This window comes from Wolffia australiana, chromosome 15 (assembly GCF_029677425.1).
Source record: "Wolffia australiana isolate 7733 chromosome 15, ASM2967742v1".
NCBI classification, from domain to species: domain Eukaryota; kingdom Viridiplantae; phylum Streptophyta; class Magnoliopsida; order Alismatales; family Araceae; genus Wolffia; species Wolffia australiana.
The window spans coordinates 11574456-11600943 of NC_135849.1; the positions used below are offsets into that span (position 1 = coordinate 11574456).

At 40.0% G+C, this 26488-nt stretch overlaps 2 protein-coding genes across 3 annotated transcripts; one reads left to right on the forward strand and one right to left on the reverse strand.

Annotated features, from left to right (window-relative positions):
* Nucleotides 1–1241: 1241 nt before the first annotated feature.
* Nucleotides 1242–2587, forward strand: LOC144712876 (mitogen-activated protein kinase kinase 5-like). Its single transcript, XM_078587245.1, has one exon. The coding sequence runs from the start codon at nt 1350–1352 to the stop codon at nt 2430–2432; it is 1083 nt and encodes a 360-aa protein (XP_078443371.1). The 5' UTR covers nt 1242–1349; the 3' UTR covers nt 2433–2587.
* Nucleotides 2588–12966: 10379 nt separating this feature from the next.
* Nucleotides 12967–17814, reverse strand: LOC144713024 (FGGY family of carbohydrate kinase). Of its 2 annotated transcripts, none has more exons than XM_078587491.1 (15): nt 17657–17814; nt 17328–17407; nt 17088–17205; nt 16825–17003; nt 16336–16418; nt 16070–16254; nt 15920–15981; nt 14813–14921; nt 14635–14731; nt 14393–14499; nt 14197–14317; nt 13939–14095; nt 13545–13617; nt 13352–13479; nt 12967–13229 (listed from the first exon to the last, which is right to left on the reverse strand). In XM_078587491.1, exons 1-15 carry the CDS (start codon nt 17727–17729, stop codon nt 13107–13109), a joined length of 1695 nt encoding a protein of 564 aa, XP_078443617.1. In that variant the 5' UTR covers nt 17730–17814; the 3' UTR covers nt 12967–13106. The 2 variants fall into 2 exon arrangements, with proteins under 2 accessions (XP_078443617.1, XP_078443616.1); XM_078587490.1 differs by having other exon boundaries at nt 14393–14512; nt 14612–14731.
* Nucleotides 17815–26488: the final 8674 nt, after the last annotated feature.

The window sequence follows — 26488 nt, forward strand, 5'->3', positions numbered from 1 at the left end:
TATGAGGCGTTTGAAATGAATGGAAATTTGAAATCCTCAGAGCCCATCGATGCAATACTATCAACTTCCACTCGTCTTTCTCTTTCCTTCTCTTTCTTTCTTCAATGCAGGAAAATAAAATATACCGTTGGATTCTGGTTTCGTAATCAAGCCACTAATGTATTGGGTAGGACACCTGCCGACCATCATGACTAGCAGGCGATAGGAACGGCGGAAATTCCTTGCTTTGGGCGAGTCGATCTCCCACCGCGTCCATTTATGATCCTCGTCTAAATTTTTTTAAAAAACAAAAGGACTTTAATTGACAGAAACTAAAGACCGCTGTAGATGCTAAAACACCAGGGCCTCAAATATTGGGGATAAAACAGGTAGTATTTTCAGAACCCTGATACTTAATAAACCATGCACTTTGTTTTTTGCGTTACTTTATTCACGTATCGTTCTGTTATTGATACGTATCTGCAGGAAAAAAACAAACCCCTCGATGAGTCGACAACTCGACATTATGGAGGCATTATAAAAAGACGCAGAAAAGACTCGAAATTTGGGTACAACTGAGGTTACATTTTAGTAATACATTTTGGGAATCGGGAGACGAAGTTTCAAATATAACAATTGTATTAAATATTACTGGTGGCCTTGCGTCGAAGATGAACGTAGAGACACCCTTTGAAAGGTCACGAGACGATGTCACTTCGACGTGGAAGTCGGCTGTACGGCGCCAAAAAAAAAAATGATCCCTGGAGCCCATCGACGCAATAATATCAACACTTCCTATTCGATAAAAATAATCACCCCGGTAAATGCAACTCCAAAGTCAAAACCAGGTCTACCCTTCTCGTCCTAGATTGCAGAAACCCAACCATTATAATATCAGTTTGCCATGATTGGCGCGGCCGTAGCTAGCCTAGCCGGCGGCGGAGATGCGGCGTAGGCGCCGCCATGGGCCTGCTAACTGCTAAGCTTATCTCTCTCTCGCTCTTTCTCTCGGCGCGGAGGAAGAGAACAAGCTTCTTTAATGAGGTGAGAGGCGTCACGTGAGCGCCCGTGACTAGAAGCTACCGTCATGATTCTTGCCTGTGGATTTACGCCCGGGGGAGGAGCTGACCTCCAAAAGTCAACCGAGGGTCGGGTGCAAGAATCGATCTTTCGTTGTATTTTCCTAAAAAAAAAGGATATTATTTCTCCGGAGCGGAGGAAATCACGGCGATTATCATTAAAATCCCGGGCGGTGGCGGTTTCCGCTCTCCATCGCACGCTCTTGCCGCACCTTCCGAGAACCTCCCCCTTTCCGCAGGTCTTCTTCTTCTTCTTCTTCTTCCTCCTCCTCCTTCCGGGAAGCGAGACCCATGAACCACGCCGCCGCGCCGACGCGGCCCAGCGGACCGCCGCAGCAGCAGCAGCTACCGACGCCGGCCGCAGCCATGCGCGGGCGCCGCCGGCCCGAGCTGACCCTCCCGCTCCCGCACCGCGACCCGTCCCACGCCGTCCCTCTTCCGCTGCCGCCCTCCTCGTCCACCTCATCTTCTTCGTCGTCGTCGTCGGTATCCTCGTCGATGGGCTCGGCGGCGGCGCCGCAGACCCCGCCGCTGTCCGAGCTCGAACGGGTCCGGCGGATCGGCAGCGGCAACGGTGGGATCGTGTGGATGGTCCGGCACCGGCGCACCGGCCGGCACTACGCGCTCAAGGCCATCTACGGCAACCACGAGGACGCGGTGCGACGGCAGATCTGCCGTGAGATCGAGATCCTACGGACGGCGGACAACCCCTTCGTGGTGCGCTGCCACGGGATGTACGACCAGGCCGGGGAGATCCAGGTGCTGCTCGAGTACATGGACGGTGGGTCTCTGGAAGGGAGGCGGATCTCGTCGGAGCCCTTCTTGGCCGACGTCGCCAGGCAGGTGCTGCAGGGCTTGGCCTATCTGCACCGCCAGAAGATCGTCCACCGCGACATCAAGCCGTCCAATCTCTTGATCAACGCGGCCCATCAGGTCAAGATCGCTGATTTCGGCGTGTCTCGGATCCTGGCTCAGACCATGGACCCATGCAACTCCTCCGTCGGCACCATCGCGTACATGAGCCCGGAGAGGATCAACACCGATCTCAACCAAGGGATATACGACGGCTACGCGGGGGATATATGGAGCTTCGGGCTGAGCATATTGGAGTTCTTCTTGGGGAAGTTTCCGTTCGGGGAGAACGTGGGCAGGCAGGGGGATTGGGCCAGTCTTATGTGCGCTATCTGCTACTCTGACCCGCCGGTGGCGCCGCCGTCGGCGTCGCCGGAGTTTCGCAGCTTCGTCTCCTGTTGCCTGCAGAAAGAGCCGGCGAAGAGGCTAACGGCGGCCCAGTTGCTGCAGCACCCGTTCATCACCAGGGCCCAGATGCCCATGCTCTTCCCCCACCCTCCTCCTCCTCTCTTCTCCTGCTAGCCCCATTCGACGGCGCTTCTCCGGTGAGCTCCGGCTCCTCTTTTTTAGGGTTTTTTTTTTTCCTTTTTTCCTGTCTTATTTCGCGGATAATCCATTCATCAGACATGAACTGGCTTGAGAAAAAAACTCAAAAAGATGTCATTTTTCGCGGATAATCCATCCATCAAACATGAACTGGCTTGAGAAAAAAAACTCAAAAAGATGTCATTTTTCGCACCCGTTGGCGTCAGCTGACTTGGGTACTACGTGCTCTTGGGCATTGAAAACTGGGTCCGGACAGGTGGGCGGCGGAGGGATCGCCGCCGGCGGTCAGGGCCTTAAGGCCGCGGCTGACCGTTATTCCCCAGCTCAGAGGAACAAACCCGGCCCGATCGCCTGCTTCTCGCTCTGTCCTCTGTCGAAGGTGTCACGAGAAACAAGGGAGGAGAGATGGAGCAATGATGACTGTGTCAGACGGCCACTGTCTACGCTCTCTCTCTCTCTCTTTAGCCTGGCATCTTCTCGTTCATGGAAGAAGCTAACTTCTTTGCTCAAAATAGAGGCTCTCACTCATTGGATTCCCATCGTCGCCAGAAAGCGACCCTTTCCCTCTCTGCGGATAGCCCTTAGTTTTTCGTACTCTTTCCTTCTCTCTCTTCTCTTCTTCTTCTCCTCCGCGATACAGAGCGAGACGATGAATGGGTGTGACTTTATCTACCGTGAAAAAGGTGTCAGTGATCATACAACGAAGGTATCAATCATGCCGAGGATGACGCCAGCGGCATCCGAGTTCATCAGTAGCTCACAATTCAGCTTTATTCAAGAACAGTGTTCATTCTAGCGCACAATTCGATAGTTGTCTCAGTTCCTGCTCCAGAATAACTCTTCCATTATTTTGAAATTATAATAAGTCCCAGTTGGAAGGTTTAGGTTAAAGTGAAGTATTTGTTGCTAGCGTAGGAACTAACACTCGAAATAAGATAATGGTCGCCATTCATTTATACTATCTTGATTCATCATTCATCACTGCAATCTTGAGATGACAGTATCAGAAGCCAGTGATGTAAAGCTTTTGATGAAAGGTAGATCTGATCATGCGGAAAAAACTCGCGATGCTAATGAGTAGGCTTGGATATCTTTCTGATAATCCGTTTAGAATCGTGTTTGCGATCACTTGAGGCAGAAAGAAGAAAATGGACTTCAGAACCGTGTGAAGAAATTTGATTAACCCTCAACGACGAGGACGATAGAGAGAAGAAAACAGTAAAGCGTCAGTCAAAGCTAACTGAATTCTTCAATTATAAGGATCCTCGACGACTAACCCCAAGGGATTACGCATCTGATCAATCAGATAAATAACGTGCCCAATTTATAGCAAAGTTTAAATTTCTCATATTTTCAGGAACGCATTGAACAAGAACAATTTGGACCCAATCGCATTTGAATCTCCAACTCCTAGGAAACGCAAAGATGAACAAAGAGAAAGCGACCCAATTTCATTTACTTTGAGAGGATATATACAGGCTTATTGGGTCATTCATATTTGTCTAAAATTATGTGTCACACGTGTTACCACAAAACGGACTATGTCTTAAAACACCTCCCCTCAACCTGAAGAGGGAATGTCCTCCATGCCCAGCTTGGATGCAAGGAGCTCATCCTGATCTTTGGAGAGCCCTTTGGTCAGGAGATCAGCCAATTGTTGCCTAATGTTGATGTAAACAATCTCAATAACCTTTGGCTCTTGCTCTTCTTTGATGAAATGTCGGTCGGTCATGACATGCTTAGTCCTGTCACGCTGAACACGATCGCATGCAAGACTAATGACAGATTTATTGTTACACCAAAATTGGATGGGCGTAACTGGTGAGACTCGTCATTTCTTCCTTTGCTAGGTAACCAGGTTGCCACATAGAAGTGAGCAATATCCATTAGTGGATCAACACGCTACCTGCGAGCAAGCATAATCAGAAGCAATGCAAATTTCTGGACTTGATGATTTGACCATGAGGGAAATTCAGGCTAAACCCAATTGTCCCATTCAAGTACTGTAATACTCTATGCACCACCCACAAGTGAGAAATTTTGTTGGCATATAAATTGGCTAAAAACATTGACAGACTAGGAGGTATCTGGATTGGTATGAACAAGGTAAATAATTTTACTGATTAGTAATTGATAGGGCAAGGGATCAGGATCATTTATTTAAGTTCGAGATGTGTTGCCTTCGGGTTTAATAGGTGTTGGCATTCTAGGTATCATGTTTTGCCCATTAGGTCATAAATGTATTTCTGTTGAGACAGGGTGATGCCACGGGATGAATGAGACACATCTGTGCCCATAAAATATTTAATTTATCCTAAGTTGTTAATATTGAACTGGGTATTGAGCCGCTGACCTAAATAAGTGACTCCACTTTTATTATTCCCAGACACTATGATATCATCTACATAGAGAAAAGGATAATCACATTCTTGGGGAATGCATGCTGGTAAAATAGTGTATGATCACCATTCCATTGGTGATTACCAAATATTTCCATGGCTTGAGTAAATTTCTCAAACCAGGATCAGGGTGATTGTTTCACACTTTACACCACCTTTCTCAAATGACAAACTTGACTTGTTAAGATATCATATTCTGGAGGTTGCTTCATATTACCTTTCTTGTGTAAGTCTCCATGAAAGAAAAACATTATTTAAGTTAAACTTATGTAAATCCCAATGCTTATTAGCTGTTAAGGATATATGGATTCTTACAATAATCCTCCTGACCACTAGAAAAATGCCATTATATAATCTACTCCATAGTTTTTGGTATATATTTAGGAAACTGATTCAACATTATACCATTCAAGCTGACCATCTGCCCTCTTCTTCAATGTAGATACCCATCAGCATCCAACATGCTTCTTCCCGGGAGGAAGGGATCTGAACTCTGAAGTGTTGCTAGCATAGAGAGCTACAATTTTGATATACCTATCCTGTTTTCATGTGACTTAAAAAAGGCCTCTTGAACAGTTGGTTGATTGAACACCTAGGAAAGGTTGATCAAGAATGTCTTATGAGAAGAAAGCATATTCTGGAAAGTCAGAATATCTCTCAGTGTATAAGGGGTATGATTGATTCAGAGTTCTCATTCAGTGGCTTGAGGAAGAGTCAGTTCATTGTACCATAAAGTATGGACTGACAGACCCAAAAATGGTGAACCCTTTGTTATAGTCAGTTGACTGATGAGGTTCTGATACAAGTTTGAACATGATGATTTATGAATGATCCCTAGATCCTTAAATAGTAAGTTTGTTGTACAATTTATGATTTCCTTCGTTATCCATACAAAACTGTTTACCAGGAATCAAAAGGGCAATGAATTATGATCATAAAATCACATATGATTGTTTTAATATCTGATTTATTATTAATGAGATGAGGATAACTAAGAAAACCCACATCATCAAAGAGAATTAACAAATATCTAAAGCCATACATTAGAATCTATGAGTTCAAAAATACTTGTAGAATAAGATTGAGCAGAAGGCTAAATCATCTATTGTTTAGAATGGTAGCATACTAGGAAACAAGGTGATCCAGATTTAATCCCTAAAATATATCAGAAGATAAATTCTATTGCATATTAGCGAAGATCAGGGCTTAGTGCATTTTAGAGAAAATGCTTATGTGTTTTGATTGATGTTCAAAGTGGATTATACCAAGCCAAACTCAATCATTGGGTTTGTGAATATCAAGACACATCAAGATAAGTAGCACCAATATTAGATGGTTCAAACAATCCAACTCACACATACATTGGATGACTACCTTTGTGAATATGAAAAACATCTGATGTTAAACCATCTGTTCAATGAGCCACACCATTACTTTATGAATCACGATATGAATGGCATGTCTATACTTTTATATTTTTCAAAAACTATATTTATGTTGATCAGATATTATCAGGCACATGAAACGTAATGTACTTATCTCCTTAATTTAGACATTTATATCTAAATTAATAGATTATTTTATAGATCTTAAATATAGATGAATAAATTCAAATATTTTTAAAATTTTCAAGAAGACATTGAGGAAATGTAATGATTGGGGTTACATATTATGTATTACGAAATGAATCACAAAGTTGTATTATGACAGTTCAAAATTAAAGTAGTTACCATGTCATATTTTTCTCTCACATATTTTGTTCATTTGATCTTTTGAAACTTATTAAAACTTATTAAACTTATTAAAACCCCCAAAGCCCCGACCTTGCCACCTAAAAGAACCATTATCTGGTGGCATTGGCATACTTGGCGCGCAAGATTGTCCCAATTCAAGACTTGACATACATCAGGAAACATCATTTCAAAATTTTAAATGAATGATGTCCAAAATGTTGGTGAAGCAACCAGTGGCACTCGCCTAACGAGGTCGATTAATATATTCATCTGATTATATCTAGCCCATTTTTAAGATCCACCACTTTTCACATAGAAAAGTACGTACCCTGTCAAAGGTTAGCTTGTACGAGCTAATCTTTGATGGGCTTGATATTTTTTATTTGACAAGGTAGTGGATCTGAATCACGGGCTAGCTTAGACCAGAGAAGCCCCGTATTACTTGACCTCTCCTTCTCTTATGACTGGGAAACATAAATGCCTTCCATTACAGCATCATCATAGGAAGGTTATGTTTGGTTTTAGCTGTAATCTATACCGGAAGGGAGTAATGTATCCCAAAATATACATCAATATATATCAAGATAGGAAACCATTTAAGGATTAGTTTTTAGTCTCATTTCATGTAAATTCAATTGTGTGAGTATATTTGAGTATTATCCTAATATCCAGTATGATTATAAAATTTGACTCAAGAAAGAATTTAGTATACCAGAAAACATCTCTGTACTCAAAATATTATTATACCTATTAGGTGAATGCATCATTCTCTATGAAGCTCACATGTGTCTCTAAGCTCCAGTTTGCATGTAGTAGGCATTCCTAATTGGTACCATGCTTCATATATTTATTATGCAAACCTTTCTTTTTATTTCAAATAAAATACAATCTGTTTGTTTGTACAGAAAATATTTACTTATTTACTTATATCAAGATGTTTATTCAACAACCTATCCTGCTGAAAATATACAATCTTGTAAGAAAGATTTCCATTTGTTCTGTCATCCTCTTCACTATCATCTCTTAGAATAATAATGAATTATTTAGAATATCATTTATTTTCACCCTTATTATCCTATGGATGGTAAAAAATATAGCTCCAATAATTTCAATTAATAAAAACAGAGAAGGATAAAATACATTTGGGCTGAATAAGTCATTTTAGGCTCTATTTATACAAAAATATTTATAAAATTTTCCTTACTTAGAATAGGGTAAGGATAAAATACACCAGGAGAAGGTAATGAGAGAGCAAATTGTATTTAAATGTATTTAAAATTAATTATTTCTGGTGATTTATATTTTTTATGGATTTTTAAGTATTTTCCAAAGAGGAAAATCAATGCAACAAATAAAAACTAGTCAAAACTATTTTAAATAAATATATTAAAAATATATTTTGTTTTATAAAAATTTCAATAACTAAATGTGATTTTTAGGAATTATTGGGGAATTTTTAGGGCAAGAAATAAGATCTAATGTTGAAGAAAATCTTCGGCCTCAATTTGTGGGCGACGGCACTTCACCGGGTCGGCAGTAATTGATGCGTTGGAAATATTGAAGTCTAGGATATCTAGTGGAATAACTTACATAGAGAAAAAGGGAGAAAATTCAAATAAAACATTTAGGAGATCGCATGAACCTTGTTGTCACTTCCCCAAGAGCCACATGGTGCTCTTTCTCCAAGAATCTTGATCACCCTTGAACTCTCTTTCCCACACTCTTGTAAAACAAGCATGGATCAAAGAAATCTGATGAACTAGGCCTCCAACAAGAAGTTGGGAGCACAAATCCAAGATAAGATACAAAGAGAGAGGAGAAGAGAATAAATAGAAGTACCCTAACTCTCCCAGCCATTGAATTTAGTTCTTGGGGTTTGGAGGGCTAGGATTTCTTGATTTCCATCCTGGAACCCACTTTCTATCCTTCCCAGATGTTAAAAGATGGCTTTCAAATTCAAATTGTGGGTTAGTTCTACAATTCTTTCCTTTAGTTGACCCAGTCCTTAGGGAGGTTTGAATGGGCTTCGAGAGCGGGCTTCTAGTGTATTGGGCCTCTTCTTATTATTTATTAGAGGGCTTAAGTTTCTACTTTACTCCCATTTTTATTTGAAATTCACCATCGTATTTACCTAAGTCCTGTTTTTCAAATAAAACTCCAAGAAGATCTGAGAAATCCACTTGACTCTAAGGAGTCAAATAGGTTAGTCTCAAAGGTCAATAAAATATATTAAAATAGAAATTAGGAAAAAAAATCAGAAATTTCTCATTTTATCCACAAATGGTGAGTGATTCTATTAAATCTAAAAATATGTGGTTAAAAACAAGTATAAAAGCATAATTTTATTGATCTAATTTAATGTTATCAATAGTCCAACTTTCTACATCTCCAGCATTAATTGTATATCTCAGAGATGTCATATTTCGATGGTTTAGTAGCAATGTAACATTTCCCACCAAAAGATAAGTCAAATATCAAGACTGAATAGTAAATAACTGAATAATTCTTTATGAGTATCTGCGATTTGAATATTGAACATCATAGCAACCAATGGGAATAATTTGGCAACTACTGGGGAGGAATGGCAGATAATGGAACCTGAATATTATCAAAATACAAAATGTTAAAAAAGACTAGAATTGGTGGTGAAATATCATTTGAAGATGAATTAACTTCATAATCCTTATTCTCGTAAAGTTAATTTTAATTGTACTATTTTATTTATGTTAAATTTTCTTTCATAACCTTCCTATAATCTTCCAGTTCTTCTCCTCCTGGTATTTGATAAGAAATCTGTCTCCGAACTGACATGACATATTATAAGAAAAAAACACATGCTCCAAATTTCACCTGTCCAGCTTTGTCTAGTGTCGTAAAATAATTTATGTGATCCAAACTGCAGGGCTCATCAAAGGGTATGTGGCATTATCCCGAATGATAACGTCTATTTTTTGACATTAATATTATTATTCCTCCCTCTGTAGTTCCTGCTCATAAATTTTCACCTTACACCCAATAGTAATTCACAACTTTCTCCCAGAATTTGCATCTCTGTTGTATGCTTCCCTCCTCAACATATCTGATTCAAGAAAAAAATATTATGGATCTTATTAATTAATGAAGAGGCATTATATCCAGTTTCATAATGTCATAAAACTGAATAATTGTAGTATATTGGAGGGAAAAACAGCTAGAGATAAATGCCAATCTCTTGAACTCAGGATGCCAGATCAAGAATATAAATAGGAAATCTTCACTATTATGATATCAAGTGTAGCACTTGCTAGGATGCTCATTTTTATGACAATTAAGATGGATGCCAACTTCTTAGTATAGGTTGGTTAGTTCTATAGCCTTGATTTTTGGGTTGGCCAGTTTTTCATGCATATCTCCATTACTGAGCACATTATGCCCAAAGGTTTCCAACCGAAGGCATAACATGCCTCTTTAGGAATGAAAGTCATGAAGTCAAAAATTGAATCAGAACAAGGCTTGATTTTATGAGTGAGTGATGAAGATGAATGAAATCATTCATGAATATTGGTTTTCATGAGAGAACAACAAGAAATTAGGTTTAAATACATCGTTCAAGGATTCTCTTTTATACAACATTATTTAGAATTTTTTTTGTAGCATAGGTTGAGTTAGGATCAAATATACAAAGAAAGCATTGAATAAGTGAATTTTGGCTTTAATTTATATTTTTTGGTTTTTAATAATGATTTTATTAATTTCAAATAAAGAAATATAATAAAACTATTGAAAACTAATTCAAAATAAATCTAAAAAGATAAGGAAATAATTTTCCTAATTAATACAATTTATTATGAATTTATAAAGCAATTTAATATTTTTAATAGAACTTTACAGTTGAATACTAATTAATTCTAAATAAGTACCTTCACCAGCGCTTCTGTAGCGCCAGGTGATGATTGATGGAAGTGTATGTGAGTGGAGTGGAGCACATCAAAGAGATATTGTGAGAGATTATGATAGATATGGAGGCTGGTCCGCACTGGAGAGTAGTGGAGTTTGAGATGGTGGGTGTGGTACTCGTAACATAAGCTATCAATTAAAAATAGAAAATTCATTCTAAAAGTGCAATGAATTATTGTAAGCATTAATAAATATGCATTTATGATAATTTTAATGAAAATCAGCACAGAAAATGCATGAAATTATTACTAAAAATAACATGAAATCATTCCTAAAAATAGCATGAAATTTATGATTATCATTATACCCTCCACCTTATCACATAGAAAAGCACCAGTCCTATTAAATGTTCGCTTATGGGAGGATATTAGAGCCAATATTTGGGTAGAGAAAAAACTCATTCATAATTTGGGAACATGTAAGACATGGGTAAGTAGTCTAACTTGTTCAATTTAATGCTACTGACACCGATCATGGTTTATAAGGTACCATCAGTAGTTGACTTTCTTAGAGGTAAAACCTTTATTTTCTCAATGTCACTGGCAGTTCTCTTTGGCTCAAGATGCTCCTCATTGTCTTTCTCTTCTGATATTTGAGTTTTCGTGGGTTGGATTATTTGCCTCTGCAGTTTTCCCATGGATCTTCCAACAGGTTTCCTCGGTGTGCCAGTGGAGTAGCAATGACTACACATCAGTTGGTACTTGTCATCACCTCTGAACCCCTTAGATGATAAATTTTATTCTGACCTTGATTTCTTAAAATTAAGTTGTTTTTTAGCTTATAGAATCGTCATTTATGTAGATTCCCCAGACATAGGATTGATGAAACAAGTAGACTTCTCTCAGTGAGTTGACTTTGACATCCAATGTGACTCTCTTCTTTTCTAACATGGATCACAGTATCTTTAAACTGTGTTTGGCCTCTTAAATAGATAACTTAGAGCATATGCTTTCAAACTTGAGACTTATGTCCATGAGGTAACGCCAGACTTGTTTATGTAGTACATACTCCCAATCAGTAGATTTATCACTGGATGGTCGATAAAAATAACCTCCTTGCATAAGGTCTGAAATACGTTAGCATATTGCAAGGCAATATGATGATTTTAGAGAAGATACATAGATCAATCCACCAAGTCAGCTATTTTTGTTTCATCATCCTGTTTGGAATTTTTTTGTGATGACATTCCATATTCCCCTGACATGATCATAATCCATGTATGATTGGCTCAAACTTGGAAAACTTTTTATCTGATAGCCAGGCAAAAAGTGCATCCTCTTTGCAATACCACTTTGTACAATGCTTAGACATGCCCAAAGGCGGGTCATCTTTCAGATGATTAGCTTGACCTCCAGGTCAGTTTGTAATCTGGACATATTTTTGACATCAAGTGAGATTATGCCCAGAAAATGTTTCTAGGAGACCCTTGGAGAAGGTAGGCTTGTCATCTCCTCCGTAAGTGATTAAGTGTAGCACTGGTGTCACCTCTAAATGCTCTTCCATAGGCCATGTGTATAACCACATAATTAAACAATAATGAAGCCCCAAGGTGCAAAAGTGAATGAATATATAACACTTTGCACGTAAAAAGAGTACAGTCACTGCTGGGCTACCGAGGCAGCAGATAAATAGATTGGGATGTGATTTTTGTGTGATGTGAGATTTTTCGACCTAGATACAAACATCTTTATTAGGCTATGGCCGTTGAAACCAGTAATGCCAAGTAGTATGATATCTTTCCTCTAACTTGTCCTATATGGAAGGAGGTGAGGGGAAAAGAGAGCAAGAGAGAGAATCAGATAAAGAGAGGTAGAGAGAGAGGGAGGAGGTAGAGAGAGTGAGCGAGGGAGAGAATGAGTGCGAGAGAAGAGGGAGAGAGTGAGGCAGAGATATGGAGATATGAAGCGAGTGAGGAAGAGAGAGAGAGAGAGGACCCATCAAAAACGAGTAATGCCGAATGGCCTACTAGCATTATGCCTTTCCTCCTACTGGAGGGTCATTTAAAAGGCGAGCCAAGAGAGAGATGGAGGAGAGAGAGAGAGAGAGAGAGAGAGAGAGAGAGAGAGAAGACCCATCAAAATGAGTGATGGCGAATTGCCTACTAGCATTATGCCTTTCCTCCTACTTGAGGGTCATTTAAAAGGCAGGCCAAGAGAGAGATGGAGGAGAGAGAGAGAGAGAGCTCAAGGAGACGCAAAGATGAACAAAGAAAAAAGCAACCCATGTTAACATTGAGAGGATATATAGGCGTATTTGCGAAATAAGCAATTTTACAGCGGTTGAGTGCAATGACATTATTTTCCTAAAACTACCAGTAAAAATATCTTTCCTGACCACAAACAGAGTATATCTTATAAAAAGAAGACCACTTGTAATGGAATCGTGGTCCACCACTCCATCCCAGTATCTTCCACTACCACATCATAATGGCCCACCTTGATATAAATGGAATCTTCACCAAAGCCTAACAGGCTTTAGGCCGGACTCAATTATTAAAGACAACTGTTATTGCAAAGGAATCACAAAAATCACAGGGGAGGATATTCACTAATCTTTCGAGATAAAAAGTAGAGGCCATTGACTCAATTCAACGCCTGCTTCATGATGGATCGGTGAGTAAGCTGCTGTTCGTATAAAGATCGGAAGATTTGGTACTTAGCGTCGTGGTACTTCTTCACTCTTTCATCCTGGGAGGGATGGATGACCTACAGAAAAAATGAATTTTTTTCTGAAGGTTAAGATGATGAATAGAACGATTAGAAAAAAAAAGATGATCCTAAAAATGAGAAAACATAATAAAAGAGAAGGATAAATAGGATGCACGTGCCTGGCCTGCAGCACTAAGAGCTCGCATTGCTTCGTGCAGGTTGGCATATTTTCTAGAAGCAACAGCGCCTAAAATTGCAGCGCCGAGGAGAACTGACTCAGTTTCTCTAGGAAGGATGATTGGGCAGCCTGTTCCCGATTTATTAGAAATTATTCATTGTAAAAAATGGTTATAATTATTTGGAGATAGATACCGGTGATATCTGCGTGTTCTTGAATGTACAAGGGATTCTTGGCGAGCCCTCCACATGCAAGGAGCGTATCAATCTGGGTTATCACAGAAATTAGATTATGCATAAACAGTCAAATATTAGAAGAATAATATTCAGGTTTTAAGAATTGGCCAAAAATGTTCCAGAAAAAAGTAAAAGAACCATGTAGCCTACAAAAAGGTTTCCTAAGAACCCTTCTTTATTGGCGAATTGGCCTTTCACTACTTCATGCAGACTTCCATTTTGGCGGGGTCCACAATTATTCAAAAGGGAACTATTCTAAAGGTTAGAGGCCAAAATGCCCCAAAGCTGAAATGACAGAAACACCCCTAACAGTGTTTAGGATATTATCAGTGAGTCAGCGAATCTGAGGTACCTTGTGCCCATGGGAATTACAGTGCTCCACAATATGACGCGTGCCGTAGGCGATTCCCTGCAATGTAGCGAGATATAGAACAGCCAACTGTCTCTCGCTTGTATCAAGCGTCAATCCGCAGACCACTCCTTTTGAGTTTGGATCCGCCATGGGTGATCTGAGATGTTTCAATTTATCCAGAGGGGAATAAATAAAAAGCATTGGATTTATGATTTTGAATTTTATAAAGATATTGAGCTACTTGAGTTGGAAGGTCACCTGTTTCCATGAAAATCAGGGAGAAGGTGCATATCTTCAGTAAGGAATGAGATGAAAGGAACATTCAGATCCTCTGCCATGGATTTTAATTTCCGGTTCAAAAACTCGTACAAGGAAATTCCTGCAAAAAATATGAGTAATAAGAACACAAAAAAAAAAGAGAGAAAATAAAAATAAACAGAATCGTCATACTCACCAAGAGAAGCGGCGTGATTAGCAACTAGTGGAGAAGCGAGATGGTTCTCAACGATGTGGTCTAGTAAAGCGCCAGTTGCGCTTTGACCACCTTCGGTTAGCCAGTATCCAGGGACCATCGCTAAATATGAAAAACAGGTATAAAGGTCAAGCAAACAAAGAAACCTCATTCAAAATGATTATTAAGATTGAATTTAATTGTTTTTCTGAAAGCGGGTACCTGACCAAAATGGTCCCCAGACACCAGGTATGAACATTTTTTCACGGGAGACAGCCATATGACACGTGGATGTTCCACAAACAAGGACCATGCGATGTGATATTGCTTCTCTGTCATTATCTGAAAAACAATATGTTGCATTAGAAATGAAAGAGTTTCGGGAACTAGAGAAAAAATGTGAACGAAAAATTATTTACTGACCATTAACCACTGCATTGGACGGAAGCATACTTTCAATAACCCCCACCCCGCCAGCATGAGCATCAATTAACGAAGTCCCTACTGGCGTTCCTTCACATAGACCAAGTTCCTATCATAGTAGAAATGAAAAACAAACTAATGTTGATATTATTTTTTTTTGAAAGAAAAACTAATGTTGATGTTTCCCAAAATTAGATTTCCATGAATTTTGGAGACATCGAAGATTTCAACAAATGGTTGATGATGACCCTTCAAACGGATGATGATGATGATGATGGCCTGTCAAAAAACGGATGATGATGACAATGAAGGCAACATGATTAAATGATACCTTCTCTAGGAAATCGACGGATGATTTTTCTTGGAAACTGGATTATGGTTCCCATCCGTTTTTGGTATTTTTAGAGTGTTTCCTTATACGGTTCCCAAACCCTTCAAGGCCATTTTTGGTATTTTTAGAGTGTTTCCTTATAAATATTGTAGCCTCCCTGAAGGGGAGGGTATCCAAGAAGTTAGTTGGAGAATTTGGGAAGGGAGTTCTGATAGGATCCCCATGGTACCTTGGAAATTCTCGCAATCGTACCTGATAGGGATATCCCCATCATTTCCATTCTGGATGTATTTCCCCTATAAATAAGGCAGCCTTCCCTTCAGGAGAGCAGCCACGAAGTATATGGAAGTCATTGGCTCTCAAGTTTCTTTCTCTGGTGATGCTCTTCTTGCCGCCTACCTTCCTCTGCCAATGATCTTCCCGGCCCTCTCTTCCTTTCTCAATCCCCAGATTTAACCGATAAGAAAACTCAGTTCCTATCAAGTTCCTCCCAAGGGCCGCATGTACCGATTCGGGCATGCTATCATGGTTGCTTCCTATCTTTCTTCCTATAGTAATTTCCCAATCTTTTGCAATGATGATTCATTATTGATTGATGATGACGAAGACAACTATGACAGAATCTTGGAAACTGGAAAAAAATGATGATGAAGATGGAAAAGTTTATGAATGGCAATGGTGATGGTAATCTCAGCATTTTCCACCAGCTCAAGTAAAACATGATCCATGTTCATACCGATCGATGTAAATGTTATTCATATCCTGTAGAACCATACCTGTGCAGCAGCCAGAGTAAGACCAGATCCCAACGGGTGACCAGGAAATGAGACACTTCGTCCTGAGAAAAATAAGATCTAAATAAACCAATTCCCAAAAAAAAACCAAGAAAATCAACTGGTATCTGCAGAGAAAGCATTAGCTTATACCAATTTTAGCGTGGTGTCCATCCACAAAATCCCCTAACCCAATTTCTTCCCAAAAAGAATCATCCCAACCGCATGCTTCCATATTTCGGGTATTATTCTCATTGAGTTGCTGCATATGCGCATGACCTAGGTATGTCCACTTACAGACTGTTGTGCATAAACTCCGCGTATCATCATCAGTTGCCCTTAACAATGAACCAAATAAGTATCGCAAGTTTTATTGAAAGGAAAGGTTTAAAGTCAATTACAGACCAGGGAACACAAACCTATATGCAAGCCAGTCACTCAAATCCATCCACCGAAAAGCCAGTGACCATGATTCTGGCAAGTTTTCCTTCACCCATAGAAGCTGTAACGTGGAACCAGCAAAATCCTCAGGCATCATTAAAAAATCCAAAGAGGCATAATGAAACAAACAAGTCGAGATATCTTTGGAAGAAGGAAAAAATACCAACATAAAAAAAGCATAAAAAAATACCACCGTAACGCACATGATTGTAGCCATTCTTCTTTCTAATATTTGAGGACTTTATTCCAACATTTTTTCCTTGATCCGTATCTTTTTCCTAAACACTTCGTATTTATCAGTAGCCTCCTTACGTTTCATAAGTAGCCTCCCGAAAAAAAAACACTACCCAGTAGTTCTAATATATGTTTTCTGTAATTTCAGGCTATGATCCCCTGTGCGGATTCCAATGTCCGAGTCGATTTAGCTATGCGCGAAATGATATGCGCAGAAAATTAAGAAAAAATACCTTTGGGGCTTGCATTTCAGGAGATAGAGCCCCTCCACAGTACTGCAACACAGGGGAATTGGAGGAGTTGATTCTTTCAGCTTGTTTAACAGCTCTATGATCCATCCACACGATGACATTCCTCCGTTCATCTCCACTCCAGGAAACAGACACAGGCGCACCATCCGCGTCAACAGCAACTAAACACAATGATCAGAGCTAGTAAATTAAACATTATAAAAGGGTCATGGTAATCAACTAAGCCATTGAGGAAGACAATCAACCAAGAGAGCACGTCGCAGTGAATCCAAGGCCAGTCACCTCCTCGCTATTTACTTCGGCCAAGGAGCACGCGGTTTTCACAGCAGCACACACGGCGTGCCAGATATCAGTTGAAGATTGCTGATTCCACAAAGAATTTGAACATTTTAGCAATGAAGAATCAAGCGAAAAATACCTCCCCACATTTTATTCTTAATTTTGAAAGTGCAAGCGTAAAGGGTCCAAATTAGAAGCTTCTAAACCTCAATGCAGTTTCCCTCCTTCCATATCTGGATAGGGCTACTCGCCGTGCCGAGAAGCTTCCCGGTCTCATCAAAGAGGCCTGGAAGTAGGTTACAACAGAAGCATCTTCATGCCAACCAAAATCTTACACAGACGCGAAAATCTGATAGATTTTGCCTTTACGGAACATGGGAAAGGCTCGTCTTTGATGCGAAATTGCCACAGTGATCGAAACAATTCTCGATTGGGAAAAACGTGTCAGCAGCGGAAGAAAAACAATCAAGATTCGCGGCACTATGGATCAGAAGACAAGATCATTCAAAGAAAGCACAAGAGTGATAAATCGGACCTGCCCTGGCGCTGCCCGTCCCTACGTCAACGCCCAGGAAAACCGAACGAGTAGATTGTGCGGTCATCTCCATTGCAGAGAGATCGACTTGCTGGCAGGGATGATCAACCAGGAGTGGCGTCGAATCCGACAAACATGAAAACAACTCCAATTTCGTCGCCATTTTCTTTGATTCGGATGGCTAATGAATCCCAGATCCTGTTTATTAGTTCTAATCTCCTTAACTAAGATCAATTATATCGGTTTTATAGAAATTCCTATATTACCCTTATTTTTTCCGCAAGAACTTCTCCTCCTATGTGGGCTAAAATGTCATTTCTATTTCCTGTTGGTCCGTTCTAGTTAAGCTGACGTGGTGCGTGGGCCGTTCTTGATGGCTTTGAAGTCCGGGGGCCGTCCGAGAACCACTAATGTATTACTGTAGTGATATCGTTAATTCATGTATCATGATACTTAGAAGCCTAAAAATGAAAAAAAAAATCTCCCTCATGATTCCTTTTCAAATAAACAAAAATACTGTCTGAATTTTGATTTTTACGAACAACCCATCTCTAGGGTTCAAAAACTTATGATGACTAGCTTATTGTCCCTTAATATGAAATAATAAATGAGATAAGAAACATATTGTCCATTAATGTGTAAATGAGAATGCCTCATGAAAATTTTATGATATTTTTCAGGTAAAAGTGATAGAGCATCATGCATCAATTCACTGATAGTTTGTAAGAATGCGGACCCGTGCATGAATTGATCATATGTTCTTTTTAGATTAAATTAAGAACATTCTTGGTCTTCTCATTTGTGTTTCCATCATATGCTTGACCTGAAAACTCAAGCATATGTTAAACTTACTCCCTTTCATAGTCTTATTGATTTTCAGGAGAATAAATAAAAAAGAAAGAGAGATTGAAGAGTAAAAAAAAGGGAAATCAAGCTGATCTTAAAGAACCATGTGTCAGGCCCAAGGGACATACTTACAGCTGGCAGCCCACATAACCACAGCCATTGGAAGGGTTGGCCCAGGTGTAATTGGACATATCGTCAGCAAGGACAGGTCCTTGGGTCGCGCCCAGAGGAGCAGATAAAGAAGCCTTAATCAGCATCCTATGCGCTAGTCCTGTAAGGGAAAGGCTGAAATTTTATATTAAAAATGATTTCTAATATTTCTGATATCAGACTAACCTACAACTAATTTAAGCTTCAGCATGTACCAAGCCGACAAAGTCAATAATACCATACTATGGCTCAATGGGCTGTGAGATTGAAGAGATAAGAAATAAGTCAAGACCATGCTTTGAGTCAACTGAGCCAGAATTGACATACCACGCCAACTTAAAATATACATTTCGTTTCAACCATCCTTCTTATGAAATAAGATCAGATAGTGAGATTAAAAGCCCTAACCTATCATTTCCTTTCATATTTCTTCAGGCTATGATTGGTCGACGGTGATTGACGTGGATGGCAAGGTCCAAGGGATTGAAGGAGCTGATTGGGTTGAAGCTTTTGATATGGATGATGTTGCGCATATTGGTAAAAAGGGGGTTCCATGGCTGTTATTTAATTGGCATCATTCGACCCTATGGCAGAAAGTTAAGGGCAAAGAAGTAAAGCTCCATCCCTGATTGTCACTCAGATCGGCCAGGGGGTAGATCTAGCAATCAGAAGGCCAGTAGCAATCCGATGGCCATGAGAAAAGTTCTGTGAGATGGCACATCTCACTAACAGCCAACATAGGCCAATACAATGCCCTTAAATGGATTTATTCCCATAAGTTTTAGGCGTCTTTCATTGTAGAAAAGAAGAAACAGTGTAAGACCTTTTCTGAAGATTGGAGAGCTATAGGAGGGTTGTGACAGCTCCCCAAAAGTGCTGAAGAAGCTCTGGGAAGATTTTAGTTGCACCAACATGGGTGATGGAAGCTAATGAGGAATGCTAGAGTCATGGGGTGGTGATCAGGGCCCTTGTGCTTATGCTCACTAGAATCAGGTCGTTTGGTTTTCATTTGAACTTCTTATTGTACATATTTAGTCTTTAATCTCGGATCATTAATTGGGATATGGTTCTTGAATAATATTTAGAAAATGAAAAAAGATAAAGAGAGGACACTACCTATTTATTTTGATATAAAGATATATTTAATATTTTTTTTCATTTTCTAAATCTTATTCTAGTCCCACATCGCAAAAATTACTGGAGAGAGAACTGAATGAAAGATAAAACCAAAATGAGTTTGGGCTGAAATTTTGCTAGTTCTATCATTACCTCCTCTATGCTATCTTCTGAGATCTATAACTAGACCCATGTCCTTATCAAAGGACCCTTGCATTTGGTCCCTAATTATGATTAGCATATTAATTTTTCATTCAAAATCGTGCTTGGGTTTCTTTTTTTCAAATAGTAACTGATTGAAGAAGTGACACTTATTTCAAGACTCAAAAAGAGAAAGCACCACTCGGCTTGTTAGGCACGTGATGATGAGGTTTGTTTGACTTTTAAAGTCAAGTATTTGACCTTTTTCCTAAGTTATCATTACCTATAGGCTAGGCTTTCACCATGATGTAAACCACCTCCAAATCTGTTACTCGTCATCACATATCTTCCTCCATCTCCATTGCCACCAGTGATGGTAAAATAGTAATGGCTCGCCACCTCTAGAGCTCGATAGAACATGTCTACAACCATCTCCATGAATTGGTCTTTTTTTCATCTACTCCACTCCATTCATGTCCACTGCCATCAGCCATCACCTTTGATACCAAAGCACTGGCTAAGGTATCTAATAAAAATTAATTAGGATTTCTCCTAATAAAATTCCATTAAAATTCCCAATTTTATTTTAAAAATTGAATAAATTATACTATTTAGGAAAAATATTTTCTAATTATTTTGCGTTAATTTTATCTCATTTTATTTTGTGAAAATAGATTTAATTACTAAAACATAGAAAATTCAGAAAAATAGGAACTCAAGTTAAAAATCACATTTTAATACTTTCTCTTTCTGGATTTGATCCTTTCTCTATGCTCATAAGGAAATGTATATGATGCAGGATGTCGAGACGTCGTCCGATCGACACTGAATGTGTAGGATCGGTGCCGATGACAGGTAGTGGTAGTCTAACTACGGCGGAGCGTAGTCCGACGGTGAATGCGAACGAGCGAATGACGATGGAATGCAAAAGCGGTAAACTATGGTGCGTGCAAGTGCCGACTTGCGAGAATTTCCGACGTCCGGGAAATCGACGAAGTCACCCGGGGAGGTAGGGTAGACCCTTCGAACCTCGTCCGAGAGGATGAAGACAGCTACGGCGCCAAACGGGTTAACCCCACCCGGGCGTTGCTATCACGGGACGGGAGAACCCAACTCATACCAAACAGGTAAGACGCTCTTGATTTCGATGTAATTCACTCAAACTATCTCGCTCACCTATGTCTAACCCAAGCGCGGTGGAGGCAAACCAAAAATGCACTGAAAAAGATAAGAAATGGTGACGGGGCTGGCGTACCTAGTCAATGTCCGGGACGGATGTCTCGGCTTCATGCGTTGTCGGGTGCAGCGGCGTTGGAGACAATGGAGCTGTTGCGCAGAGGAGACGGCTAGCGATCGAGACGCGGACTCAGTAGGGGGTGCAGTATGGCAAGGGCGTTGATAAGACAAAAATAGGGGTAAATTTTATGCAATTTTTAACCCTTGTCGTTGTCAATTTTAGCTCATACAATAAAATTTATAAAACCTCACTTAAGATGTACAATGATGAGTAGATGTATCGTCCAAGGGAGGCTAGTAAAGAGTTCAATTCGATGATTTTTTCGATAACTCAACCCTAATTAGGATTAATTTGATCTTCAATGAAGATCAAATCAAACTAATTAGACAAGGAATTTAGAGAGGGAGGTAGAAGAGATGGGAAGAGTAGAAGAAGTAAGGGAGCTCTAAGTTGAATTGATTGATCCAAATGAAAGGATCAATGAATTCAATTAGAGGGGTTAAGAAGAAGATTTTGATTTGGTTGGTTGGTTTTTGTATGTTTGATAATTCAGAACTAGCTACTCTATTACATAATAATGAAAAAAGAAATTTTAATACCCTAGAATTTAAAGTTTCTTATAGTTTTCTTTTGGAATGCGCTTGAATACTCAGTTAAAACTCTCAATTACTCCTATCAATCCTAATCAAGGCTTGTACATGCTGCTCAAGCCAAGCGATTTAGAGGTTCAAACCAGAATCAGGAAGAACAATCAAGAAATTAAACTAACTTCATCCAAAATGCACCAAAAATTCAAATACAATGAAGGGAAAGGTACCAAACAGGTTGATCCAGGCCGGGGCTCCTCTCTTTCTTGCAGTTGTGATAGAGAACCATCAAGAATGACCTCCTCCTCTCGAAATTCGGCTTTTGTACTTAGGTAAAATGGTAAAAATTATCATTTTACCCCTAATTAGTAATTAATTTTTATCTATTAATGTAGGATGGATCTGAATGATCCAACGCAAAGATAGAAAGAGGGGACCAAGACGAGTAAATCCATAAAAAATGCATCTCAATCGGACTTCTGGATCAAAAGTTATGAATAAATGAATTTAAAAAAATATTAGCCATTGGATTAAAATCATTTATTTATAATTTTTATTTTTTAACCGCTCGCTGAGGTGTCGTCTTCTCATTGGCAGTGACCTTTCAACTTCTTCGGGCCGGTGCATTCTCATTGTGCCACGTACCCCCTGGCGAAAATAAAAAAAGAAAGAGAAAAGGTGAGGAAAATCAACACCGCAAATATCGCCAAGCACCTAAGGTACATCTGTTCACAGCGATATCCACTTGCAGCTCGCCACGTCACCGCCCGTGCATGCGCTTTGTATGCGCTGCACGGGCGGTAAACTTACAGCCCCGTGGCTGCTATCACTACTCACCATCGGATTCTCATCCGATGGCTGTGATGAGGCCACGTCGTCACCACAAGGGCCGCCCTTTCATTTTGCACATCAGTCCTTTTTAAAACGTCGAATTGCCGCCCGACACCGCCCAAAAATAATTGTGAATATATCCCTTGCGCATTCTCTCTCCTCTAGTTTTTTTACTAAAAACATTAAAACAAATATTATATGATTGCAATAAAACCCTAGAATAATTTAAATAACATCTTTACGCCTGCAACCATGACCGAGAGCTGTTTTTGAGGCCCTCCTTGCAATGAAAATTTATGAAAAGCCCTTCAAAGATCTAAAATAATCTTAATACTCTTTTTTCTTATAAATATATCTTTTTTTCTTAGACAAAAATGCATTTCTTCCTCAAATATATCTCAAAAAAATCCAATAACATCCTAAAAAATCCTAGAAATTTCTAGAAAATTCGCTGATTCATCCCGTACTAATAAATCTCAAAATTAAATATTAAACTTGCCATTTTCATTCAAAAAAAATTATTTCAAGCTCAAATAAATCCCTTAAAATTCATAGAATTAACAGAAAATTGGGGAAAAATCAGAGATCACTTGAAAACAGTTAACAACCCCATTTTAAGCTCTTTAAATGCATAAAATTGTGCTAGCAGCATGAAATAAAGACCAAATATAGGGTGTTATCAGGCGTCGTGCGCTAGGTGATGGCGGTCTAGACTGGCGGCAACTGGGATATACCACAGGTACGAAGGCAAGGCGGGAGCGGGCGGCAATGCGTCGACGACACGGTGCAACGTGGTCGGCCGACAGCAGCAATAGGTGGCGTCGCAGCGTCGCGCGCAAGCACATGGGTGCAGCGGCGGTCGATTCCCTCTGCAGCATCGCGCGCAAGCATGTGGGTGTGTCAAGGAGCGCACGGCCAGGTGGAAGCACTTGATAATTCAGCAGTGGCTCACGCGGGCTGGAGGTGGACGGCGCCGGGAGGGACCGCATCGTCCCGCGCAGCAGCGTCGGCTCTGCGCAAGCAGGAGGGACAGCGGCAGTTGGGTCCCCACGGTGTAGCACGCGGGCAACGGTAGCCACGCGCAAACTAGAGAGGAAGGTGACGATAGGCGGTTGGTGGCGTCTGACCGCGCAAGTAGCGGTGACTAGCCGGGCCGCAGACCGGCGCGTGAGCAGCGACGTTGTCGCGCAGCAAGCGGATCGTCTGCGGCGGCGGGGTCGGCATCGCGCGAAGGTAGAGGCGGCAACGTGCGGGAAGGCAGAAGCGGCGGCAGCGATCTGGCTAAGGTGGTGCGCGCGCGCACACGGTGAGGCGCGCGAGCAAGCGGCGAGGCGCGCGCGGGAACTGGCAACGGCGGCTGGAAGCTGGTGGCCTGGTGCTCCTCTTCTCTTCCTTCTTCCCTTCCTTCTTCCCTTCCCCCTTCTCCTTCCTCTTCCTCCTTCCTCCTTGATCGTGACCCTTTCTTTCTCTCATGAGTTTTCTTCTTCAACAAAAAAACAAGGGTGCCTCTTTTAGGCTATCCATCGTTCCTTTTATAGGGTAACGTGAATGGACCCTTAAAGCTACAAAAGAAACCAAATAAGAAAGGGGGGGGGAGAAGACGGTTCATCCCCTTAGAGGTGGAGGGGAAGATCCTTATCGATTGGATCTCCCCTCGCTACAACATGATCGTAACGGGAATCAAAATGACGAACGATGAACTAAAAACGAAAGCGACGAACTAAAAATGACGAACTAAAAAAATGAAGATAGTGTGCTTGTTACACGGCATACTTGAATCCGGGCATACGTACCGTCGCCTTGGCCTGCCGGGCGGGCTGAACGTGAACTGGCGGCGATGTCGATGACGATGGTGACATCTCCGAAGACGTTTTTGGGGGCTCGGGCTGCGCCGCACCATCAATATAACTATTGTTGCATAAACCAGTAGCCTTAAATGATTTAGTTACAACTAGTTTATGCTTCATCACACTACAGAACATCCCCTAAGGCTTCCTCTAAATTGTCACTAGCTACACTATGAACAAGCATGCGACCATGCGTTTGAGAATCAATACCATAGGGTGCACCGTTAGCAGTGAGTGTGATAACCCATATTTATACTGTGCATATCCATGTTAACAATACTATATATCCATAAACATAATAATTTAATTTATTTGTATTAAGGATTTGACGGTCCCGCTTCGATCTGAGTTTTCTGCAAAGACCTAAAGCTTACCTAAAGTTTGCTCCGGTTCTGGTCAGTTCTTGTTCGGTCCCAGTCTGGTCTGGAATAAAACTGGTAATGAATGCCCCTTCACCTCCCTTCCCTTCTTTCCCCTCTTTCAATCCCCCTCTTTAGGTTTTCTCTCTACACAATAGAGAAGGAATACACATTGAAGAAATAAAGAGATTTTTGATGGCTTCTTGCAGCCCACCTTCAAAGAAGAACTCCTCTACATCAAGTGGGTTCCCACAGATGGTCAAATATATGGAGGTTGTCTCTGAGCTCAATATACCTCACCGGAAAGTTAGACTTAATATTTTTGAATTTAAAAATTATTAAATAGATATTTAATAATTTACTTCCGGTTCCAGTATGGTTTGATCCTTGGACCTAAACCTGCCCGATGAACTGGTCCACCCTTAAAATGGAGGACCTACCGTCCCGGTTCAGTCTGGTCAAACCAGTCCGCAATCCTAAATGTCCAACCCTATGTGTTATGATAAGTTTTGGTCATTTTTCATGAATCATGTATGTTGAGTCTTTATCCCAATTATTATGATTTTATTTGGATTATAATGTATTCTGTACTAATTCACTTGGATTAATATAATTCAACTTGTAATTTTATACTGATATGTTGAGTTTTAATGATGTGTAAGACTTAGCTATTCAGTTAATATCAAGTAATGGTGCATAGGAAGTGGACGGATCAATTCTGGAGCTGATTTCAAAGCATAATGGGCCAATGAAAGAAACAATTCCAGATCCAATATTTTGGTATAATTTTGGAGAAATAATTTAATGTATTAACTATAATAAATTCTTTATTTTTCCTCATAAAAATAATGGATATAAATTCACCTTAAAGAAGTTGTAGTTTGGATATAATTTAGGGGGGTGGGCATGCCATTTTGGAGTTTTTTAAGCCTTATGTGTAGAACCTTTTATTTACTCTCTTTTCTCTTTTCGAGCTCACACTAGAAGTGGCTGGATAAATGAAACATAATATTGTCATGTCATTTGAAGTGGGGAAATTGATTCTGGCAAGTACTTTCTATTGTGATTTTTTATCCATTATTGTAATGGTTTGAGCAGAAGGTACATACCCTAGTGAGAGAACTTTGTCTGGAAGCACCTTCAAAATTTCTTCTGATAAATTGAAAATACAAAAAATCTCCTAGATATTTGTCTTTCATGCTTTCTCCTCTCTTTATTTTCATAATTTTTTCGAATTAATAAAACTCTTATCTTAACAAATATCTACCCTCACGAGGTAGATATTTATACTTCTCTTGTCTTATACTTCTCTGCTCTTTGTTTCCATCACCTGGTCACTTTCCTACACTTTACTTCCCAAGGTTGTATCATATGATATCATGTAAGTTATTTTAAAGATCCATTTTATTAAGGCCACCATAATTAACCCAAGGGTATTAGCCAACACAAGCAAGGAAGGCTTTATTTTTTTCAGGCCCCCCAAAAGTGGTTATGGGAAAGGCCCATTACTTGTGCCCATTTGTGGGGCCTATTCCAGAGATCCTTGACATGTCCCAATCAAAATATACCATATACCGGCATTTGATGCATATGAGATGTTGAATATCTATAGAAGACATGAAAGAGATCTAAGGTATGATGAGCATTAACCAATAGACGGCCATGGAATTGAGAGTTGATAACACAAAAATTATTTAATTAGTTCAACGCAATTTAAA

Bases quoted from the DNA above. Each gene is read 5' to 3' on its own strand.
- LOC144712876 (XM_078587245.1), top strand. From the start codon at position 1,350: ATGAACCACGCCGCCGCGCCGACGCGGCCCAGCGGACCGCCGCAGCAG.
- LOC144713024 (XM_078587490.1), bottom strand. From the start codon at position 17,729: ATGGAGATGACCGCACAATCTACTCGTTCGGTTTTCCTGGGCGTTGAC. The intron at 17,004-17,087 runs GTTGATTGTCTT...CATTGTGTTTAG, and splicing joins CACTGCGACGTGCTCTCTTG to TTGCTGTTGACGCGGATGGT. The intron at 14,732-14,812 runs GTCAGTAAATAA...ATTGTTTTTCAG, and splicing joins GTCCAATGCAGTGGTTAATG to ATAATGACAGAGAAGCAATA.